Source organism: Manacus vitellinus, unplaced genomic scaffold (genome assembly GCF_001715985.3).
Source record: "Manacus vitellinus isolate BGI_N305 unplaced genomic scaffold, ASM171598v3 scaffold_14_pilon, whole genome shotgun sequence".
Classification (NCBI taxonomy): Eukaryota; Metazoa; Chordata; class Aves; order Passeriformes; family Pipridae; genus Manacus; species Manacus vitellinus.
This window is the reverse complement of record NW_021939063.1, coordinates 9,091,940-9,100,852: the sequence shown is the minus strand read 5'-3', so window position 1 is coordinate 9,100,852 and position 8,913 is coordinate 9,091,940. Positions and strand designations below refer to the sequence as shown.

Below are 8,913 nucleotides of genomic sequence, written 5' to 3'. Positions count from 1 at the left end.
CTTGCCCGTGTCCTCTCGCCCTGCGGCCACCAGACCCCGCCCTGCTCGTGCTCTCGCCGAAGAACTTCCCCGGCGCGCGCGAAAAGGCCGAGCGGGGCGCCGGCGTTTTGGCGCCACTTCCGGCCCGGGGGCCGCGCGAGGGGCGGGGACACCCCGCGGTGTCGCGCATGCGCGCGCGCGCCCGGGCCCCCGCGCGCGGCCCCGACCGCGGCCCTCAGGCCCCGCGGCGGACCGGCCCGCCCCGCGCGGACACCGCCCGCGGCCGCGGGGGCAGCGGGGCGGCGCGTCCCGCCGTGTGTGCCCGCCCGCCCCGCCCCGTCACCCCGACAGGCGGGGCGGGGCTCGCCAGGACACTCCCCGCTCCGCCGTCCCGCCGCGCCGGCGGCTCGCTCCGGGCTCGGGCCAGTCCCCGTCGCTGCTGCTGCCGCCGGGCTTCACCTCAGCGCCGGGAGCTGCGCCCGTGAGTGCCGGGCCGGGGGGGGGCGCAGGGCCGGGGGTGCCCCGGCTCGAGGGCAGCAGCGGGCCCTGCGGGGCTGGGCCGCGCCCGCGGCGGGAGCGTGGGGCGGGACGCGGCGCGTCCCGGCGCGGTGGCGGGGCAGGTGCGGGCGGGTCCCCGGGCTCCTCGGGGGCCGGAACGGGGAGCCGCGGCCGCGGCGCTCGGGCAGGGATGGTGCAGGTGCTGCCCAGGTCCCGTTCCCGGTTGGGCTGAGGGCGGAGCGGGGGGATGCCCGGGCGGGAGCCGCGGTGCCCAGCGGGGATCTCTGGTGAGGATGATCTGGGATCCGTGGGCTTTGCTCCGGGCGGGGAGGGCAGTGGTTCCTCCTGCGCCATGGGGAGAGGAGGCAGGGCTGGGGCTCTGTTTTGGGGTGGGGATGAGGCCGTGGGCTCTTGGGTCACTTGTGGGAGGGAGAGACGAAATGTCTGGGTTCATTTCCAGCGTCTTTGCTGAATCACTCTGATCCTGGAGAGAGTTCTGCTACCACGAGCTCCCTGGTTCCTCTGTGATGGAAACGGGCACTTCCCGGCTCCTGCTGCAGCCCTGGCCCCCTCTCTGGGCTCTCAGGGAGTTTTCTTCCCCGTCTTGCTGTCTGTGTGTGTGCTGAGCCCCATCGGTGTGTGCAGCGAGGCTCGGTGTTTCTGACACCTGTCCTCCTCCAAAACTGTTTGGAGACGTGTTTCTGCATGGGAACAACACTGCTTAGTGTCACAGAAGGAAAATACGTGGGTAAAACTCAATTATTGTCACAGATCCTGGAAGCCTGGGTGCTCTAGGTTGCTTCAGCAGGACCAGGCTGGATATGAGTCTTCCTTTGGCTCTCTGAGAGGAGGGCCAAAGTCGTACTGGGATGTGGGCTCTTCCAACAAGAAGCAATTAAAAGGAAAGTTTGGAATCTGAGCTTGAAACAGGATGTCACAGAGCTCCTCGGGGGAGGGAAGGAAACTTCAGGAGCTTGGAATTTATAGTGAAGCAATTAAACATAAAGGAGTGAAAATGCTGAGTGTCTGGCGTGAGCGTTTTTCCACCCTGCCTGAGGTGCAGACTGAGTATTAGTAAAAAACAACTCAAGAAAATCAAGTTAACATTTAATAAACTGCATTAGTCATTGTAAACCTGACACGTGTAGAAGGTGGTAGATGCTTTCTTTAGTGAAGCCGATCGGCTGAATTGCCAGAAGATTCGGGTAACTGGTTGTTTTGAGAGCTCTCCTCCTCCTTGTTCTCTTGGTTAACAGGGTAGCACAGAATTGGAGCTCAGGGGTTGCTCTGCAGACTGTTGTTTTGCTGTAGTTTGGTGGAGTACAGTCAGCACTACTGCTGTTCAGTGTTTGTCAGTTCAGGTGAGTCACCAATAATTTACAGTAAGAACTTGCCTTTCAAATGTTCTGACTGGCTTGGGAACAGAGAGGTTGTCCATGTACAGCATAACTGTGCTGGGGCTGGAGTTTCTTCTCATCTTTGGAGATCCAAGTCTGAGAGGCAGGGAGCTCAAGAGGGGGTGAGTAAATGAAATGCCAAGTGTACGTGTCTGTATAAGTGGAGTCTTAGCTTGCTCTTTTTTAAGCTGCCATTGGTAAAATATCTGCCACCTCTGTATTGACCTAGAAATCAAAGGTAACTCTTGAGGTTAAAAAGCTCGTGCTGTAATATTGATACCAAACTGCTCATGAAACACTATTGCCACAAATAAATCCCTTAATTCTTTTGTTGGAAAAAACAGATGAAGAACATTCAGAACAAATCAGATGGTCTGTGCCTCTTGACTTAAAACTGCTGGGTGTATTTCTGCTCCTCCTTTGGGTAACTGTGTGTGACATCAGTGCAGTGGTTTGTAGCCTGTGGCCTCAACTCGATGCAGTGCCTGTAGTCCCAGCAGTGCAAATGCCTGCAGTGCTGCTGGCATCCCTGGGCTGGCCTGAGCCCGGGTGTGTGTTCACAGATACAGACATTCACCTGACTCTTACTTGCTTTCTCTGAATTTCAGCTTGCAGAATGGTTGTGGGTTAGCAGCTCTGTTCTGGGAGAAGCCCTGCTGAAGTTAGTGGTACTACCTGTTGCAGCAGTGCTGCTGATAAACAGCCCCGTAATCCTCTGAGTCATAATACATGAAATAAGAGCGAGCATTTTGTAAATGCAGGTACCCAGTTTGGTGTGTTGAGTATAAAATGATGACCTGAGTGCTTTTCTCGCTTCTCATTGTGCCTTTCCAGTTTTGGCTGTGCTTGTGCTGTGCTGTGGCAGGAGCCACGGTGACCATGTCACTGCTGTGTGTCTCCTCCCTGTGCACAGAACAGCGAAACGAGGGCAGGACTGTGGCTTGACACTGTGGCTTGACACTTCTGCTCCCACCAAAGAGGGACATCCTGTTTGACTTAACCAGTGTCAGCACTTTGTCTGAATTTCATCTTAAATGAGTATTTCTTGTGATTATCAAAGGCAGGCTGATGGTTATCAAAGGATGTCATCCCTTGTCTGCTGCCTGGATGGGTGTAGCTGTGTTGGTGAGGCTGGCCCTGTGTGGGATCCTTGTTGTGTGAGAGGGACCAGAGCTGGCTTGAGGCTGCCTGTCCTGGAGTATGGTTGGAGTGTCTGCCCATCCCCACTGATGATCACTGTATTCCATTCAGGAGGATTTTAAAACATTGTTGTAAAGGCATATGTCATGAAGGCTGTACATCCTCATCCTTTCTAGTCCTTAGCTCAAGTTGTACCCAAACTGAGCTACTTTAGCCTGTGAAGTTGTCCAGAAATTCAGAGCTCCCAGGCTGATGAGGGAAGCAATGGATAGTTGGTATCACACTCAGGCATCATTTTAGGATGGCCTCCCGGTGTCTTCCCTTTGTGTTGCACATCTTGCTCCAGCACTGGTTTGCCAGGGAGGTTTGTGTGTGCCTCGTGGTTCTGGGTCCTTACACAAAGGTCAGTGAGATTTCTCGATTCCACTCCTGTGTTGAGGGCTAGGCTTGTTTCAGATAATTGCTCTCGTGAATTATTCACTGTGGTGTTACACAGCAGTGCTGTGATCAAAGATTTGTTCATGCCTTTGCACGGGCATGCAGTGTCATCTCTCTCTCCCTCGTAAAGTCTTGATTCATCTGTAGTGTGGACTTAGATGCTGACCAAAATAACATCATATCCACCAGTTAAAATAACACTGATGGACATCTCTCTGTCTTTGAAATATTCTGAATGCGTAATTCCAGTTAATTTTGTTAAGACTGCAGATCTGTTCTGCCATGATTACCAGTGAGGTTTCTGTCTGGCTGCATCATTTCACTTTCAAGTGAGTGTTTTCCTTGAATATCAGAAACCTGTACCAGTCTCATGTGATTTTAGCACATCTGCATGTTCTCCTGGCCTTGTACTTGACCAGATTAACACTTTCAAGTGCTGGAATTTAAAAGGTCTGGGCTATTGATAAAAGTTAATGAGTGACAATTCCAAACAGAGAAAACCTGAATGAATTCACTTCTTGATCTGTGAACATTTAAAAAAAATAATTACAGAGGTTGGCAAACGAGCGTTCCAGGTTTATCTGCTGTCGGGGGCTGTGCTTTAATGTACTTTCTTGAAGCATACTCCGTCTCTAATTTGTAAAAATAGGATCCTGGTATGACTAGTTCTGTATCTTAGTATTCCTTAGTCTTTTGTTGTCTGGCCTCACAATTTTCATACACTGATTTTGCTTTTTGTACTCTTTAATCCGTCTGAGAGGCAGCTGGGGCTGTGCTTGTGCTGCTGGCACCGGAAGACCTGCTGGACACTGTTGTGCCCAGTCTGTGGGTTTGGGCAGGGAAGCAGAGCCCAGAGAGGTGGGATATGCTGCCTGGTTCTGTGTTGAATGAGACCAACCTTATTTGCTAGGAAAGAGAAGGGCAAGTTATCTTTTTGGTTGAGAATTAACTATGAACCTTCAGTTGTTTTGGTATGTAGGTCTCTGGCTTGGCTAAATCTTTATCTGCCTTTAGCTGGGTGACTGTTGAAGTTTGTTAGTAAAGAGGATGGGAGCAGGAGACTTGGAAACTGTGTGGTTTTTAAGATGTAAAAATAAACAAAGCTGAGAAGCTGTACCCTACTTAAAACAGGCTGACCTAAATTTTCAGCAATTGTAGCAGAGAGGCAGGCTCTGGGTAGAGATAAATGCTCACTGACAACTGGCTTCCCTGTCCTTGCATTGCTTGACATGGTTGACAGGCCACCACTGGAAAATCAACACTGGGGTCTGAGGTCATTCACTTCCCCCCCTCCCCGAGTTGCACAACCCTCGATGTGGATTTGCCTTGTGCTCATGTGGACAGTCCCCTTGTTATGCAAGTCAACAGTTCAGCATGAACCTCTTCTCAAATTGCTTTTGTTGGAATGTGTTGAAAACATGTTTGGTGTCCTCTGGTTTGTCTCTACAGAGGTTGCTTTCAAGACTAGGTGTCTGGGAAGTCCATTCATGCCCTTTGTCTGTAGATTAATGTTCTTCCTATCAGTGACAGTTCTCCACTGCTGAATTATTAACTCTGCAGCGAGAGTTTTTTTCTTCTTACTGTTCATTGACTTTCATGCTTGATTTATTCTTCTGAGCAGTTTGAAACTGGAGCATGGGAATGTTGACTAATAGTAACGGATCACATGTGTGACCTCAGTGGTGGCTAAGTGGGAAAATGACATCTGTCTTTCACAGTACTCAGAGTTTCCCAGGTGAAAGGTAGTTTGTGAACGTGTATTATCCTCAGAGGCACGTTGCTTGTTATTCAACAAAACTGGGATGTTCAGGCAGCCACTGGAGTGATTACCCGTGTGCTCCAGAGGCAGTCCTGTGGGTAGCATGAAGGGAGAAGGAGGGAGAAGCGGGTTTGCAGATTCTCCTGCTAATGTGGCTTTGTGGCTGTCCTGGCAGAGAGCCTGCCTTTGATTGGAAAGTATTCCCCTTGGTGTTCTTGTAGGTACTGATGGTCTGCCATGTTTTGTTCTCTGTTTGTGTGTGCTTTTTCCTGCAGGGAGATAAGAGGACGTGAATCGCGTATCCTTTCAGCAGCCTTCTGTTAAACTTGGAATACCACAGTTCAAGCAATTGAACAGATGGATAATGGAGACTGGGGATATATGGTGAGTGAGCCTGTGCAAGTGTGTGCTGTGTGGTACAACTGGGCTTTCGAGGTCTTGCAGCAAGAATCCTTCCAGATCTGTCTTGTGTAGCTCCAGAGCTTCACTCGTGTGAGGAGGAAAACTGTGCATGTTACACCAGCTTTACAACAGCTTACTTACCTTCTCTGGAGTGCTGCACCTCGCCTGCAGCTTGTGGGGAGCACCCAGGTTCATGTTTCATAGTGACAATCAGCCAGGACTGAACTGATGCCTGGGGCTCGCTGTTACTGTTTTCCTAACACAAAGGCTGAAAATAGTTTGTGCTTCCTGCATATAATTTTAAGGACTTTGTAATTTTATTTATGAAGAAAAGTATTTTTCCTTGTAAACCTTGTCACAAACTAGACAAACACATCTTATTTTTCTCCCCTTCTCATTCTGCTGCCATGCATATGTCTCTCTTCTCTGGCTGGCCACAGTCCTGGTTGTTAGGGTTGGTGGCCAGATGGGATTTATGTTCCTTTCTCTCTTGCTTCCTCATGAGCTATCTGGAAGCTGATGCAGACTGGTTTGTGCTCTGTCCCCCTCTTCTATGCAGCATACTAATTTGTTAATAAATACTTCTTTTTAGAGTTAAAAGCTGAAAGTTCTTTTTTTTTCTTTGCTTGTTTTAACGATGCCTCTGAACCAGGGCATGGATTATTTTGATTGTGAGCTCTTGGTCCTATGTGTCCAGTTGCACTGTCTTCCTCTTTTGAGGGAGAAAAAGAGATTTAAGACTTGTTTGGTTGATTTTTTTCCTTTTTTTTTTTTTTGATTTGGTTCTAGAATGAGAGACAGATTGTGAAAGTAAGGAACACTGCTGGGCCTCATTCAGACTAACTTGTTCGTCAGGAAATCTTTCTGTTCTCATTTCCCCATCTGTAGAATAGGAAAAAACTTGTTACCCAAATGCAAAACTCGCTTCTCTGACAGTAGCTCAGTTGTTCAGATTTCTAAAGCATTCTGGAAATGTGCGTTCTGCATGTTAAGTATCATCCTGTTTAATTGCCAGTTGTGCCTTGTTGCCAGGTGGCTTGGATTTGTCCAGGTTTAAACACCCATTAAAGGCTTTGAACAGGAGGAGCGTGATTCTCTCCCAGTTTTCCAACAGTATTTGCTATGTGTGTCAGTGAGGTGATCGAATCTTGTGTGGTGGCTTCATAAACTCTGCAATTTCTCTCTTTCTAGATGACTGATCCAGTCACGCTAAATGTGGGTGGACACATGTATACGACCTCCCTCACAACTCTAACGAGATATCCTGACTCAATGCTCGGGGCCATGTTCAGGGGAGACTTCCCCACTGCCAGGGACTCTCAGGGCAATTACTTTATTGACAGAGATGGACCACTTTTCCGTTATGTTCTTAACTTTTTAAGGACCTCAGAGCTCACTTTGCCACTGGACTTCAAGGAGTTCGACCTCCTCCGGAAGGAAGCGGACTTCTATCAGATTGAGCCGCTCATTCAGTGTCTTAATGACCCCAAGCCACTTTATCCTGTGGATACCTTTGAGGAGGTTGTGGAGCTGTCCAGCACCCGGAAGCTTTCCAAGTACTCCAACCCAGTGGCCGTCATCATCACACAGCTCACGATCACGACGAAAGTCCACGCGCTACTGGAAGGCATTTCAAACCACTTCACAAAGTGGAACAAGCACATGATGGACACCAGGGACTGCCAGGTTTCCTTCACTTTTGGGCCATGCGACTACCACCAGGAAGTGTCACTCCGAGTCCATCTGATGGAGTACATCACAAAGCAAGGCTTCACGATCAGGAACACCAGAGTTCATCACATGAGCGAGCGTGCCAATGAAAACACAGTGGAGCATAACTGGACTTTCTGTAGACTGGCACGGAAAACAGATGACTGATTCTGACTCCACAGGAGCCACTTCAGTGATTAGCAACTTAATTGGACAGCAAACCCAAGAGAGTCTGGATTTTGACTAAAGCAACAATGTGGGCTTTTTTTTATACGACTATTTATTGTTTATCAGTAAGGACTGGAGGAGTTTCGTTCTCTAGCAGCTCTGTTCTTTTGTCCTGATCAGAAAAAAACCGTGCATGTGCCTGTTCAGTCAAGACACCTTTTTGTTTGAAAGAGGGAGTCCGAAGAATTAGTACAATAGGGTATTTTGTGTCATTAACACAATTCTCTGACTCGACTCAAAGTGCTAAAATTACCTCTGTCTAAATGGTTTCTAATCCATCTAATGCTATGACACTGGGAGCAAGAAACAAAAAGAATTTTAAATGCAGTTGGGGAGAAGCTGCTATTGTGTAGACTAATTTAGTTTCTAAATCAATAAACAGTATTGTAATATTCTAGGAAAACAAATCCCACCCTTTAAAAGTACTTGATAAGTACAGTTTCTTACAGTTATGACAACTGTTTCTTTCTATGCATATAAATCAAGCAACCAAATATTATCTGTAGCCATGGAAATATGATTAGAAATATTTATATTGGATTCTAAATGCAAAATGTCCCTGTGGTAGAATTCATATTTTTAATGCCTGGTGCAATATTATTCCCAAGTGTAATGCCTGCCAGCAAGAAGCTAATAAAAATGTGAAATACAGAATACTGTTTTGTATTTTCTTTTTGTCTTTTAGAACTCTCATACTTAAAAAAACAAACCCAACCAAAAGAAAAAGCCCCACCCAAACCCCGTTTTTCTGTGCTGCAAAGTCGGGTGCTCTGGTAGGGCCCCATTTTCCTCCATTGCTGATAGAATTTGTTCCTTTTTCTGTTAATCAGTTGAATCAAATGTCCTCATTATAGACAAAGCTTATGTTCTGAAAACTGCTTTAGACTGATAGAAAGATGGCATGTATTTGGACTAGCTAAAGGATAGGGATGGAGGGAACACAGAGCCTCAATACTGTAGCTGCTAAATAGTGTTATCTGGTTCACAGCACTATAGTGACTTTATATATATATAATTTTAACTGCAGAGTGCTGTTTCTGGTGATAGTCAAGTTCTGTGGCTTTACTCTATTTCACATTGACATTTCTGCTTATCCTGGGCACTTTGTCATAGTTATGAATAGAATTTCTGGTTATGCTTTTACTTGAATGCTGTTGGGAGTAAGAGAGTTGATACCTATTTTGTGGAGTGGATCCTGTGAAGTTCTTGTCACAAGTAGGTGGGAACTTTCCATTCCATCTCTCACTCTAAAGGCCTGTTTTGGGAGTGTATTTGTCTATTATATTTTGTCTCTCCCTGTTTATACATGCAGGTTTTTGACTTATGTAATAAGAGGCAGCAGCAAGAGCTTTATACTTCCTA

General features: G+C 47.6%; 1 protein-coding gene across 1 annotated transcript; it reads left to right on the top strand.

Annotated features, from left to right (window-relative positions):
- Positions 1-403: 403 nt before the first annotated feature.
- Positions 404-8,202, top strand: KCTD6 (potassium channel tetramerization domain containing 6). Its single transcript, XM_029958227.1, has 3 exons — positions 404-460; positions 5,487-5,595; positions 6,805-8,202. The coding sequence occupies exons 2-3, from the start codon at positions 5,569-5,571 to the stop codon at positions 7,489-7,491; spliced, it is 714 nt and encodes a 237-aa protein (XP_029814087.1). The 5' UTR covers positions 404-460; positions 5,487-5,568; the 3' UTR covers positions 7,492-8,202.
- The last annotated feature ends 711 nt before the right edge of the window (positions 8,203-8,913 follow it).

Bases quoted from the DNA above. Each gene is read 5' to 3' on its own strand.
- KCTD6 (XM_029958227.1), top strand. From the start codon at position 5,569: ATGGATAATGGAGACTGGGGATATATG. The intron at 5,596-6,804 runs GTGAGTGAGCCT...CTCTCTTTCTAG, and splicing joins ATGGAGACTGGGGATATATG to ATGACTGATCCAGTCACGCT.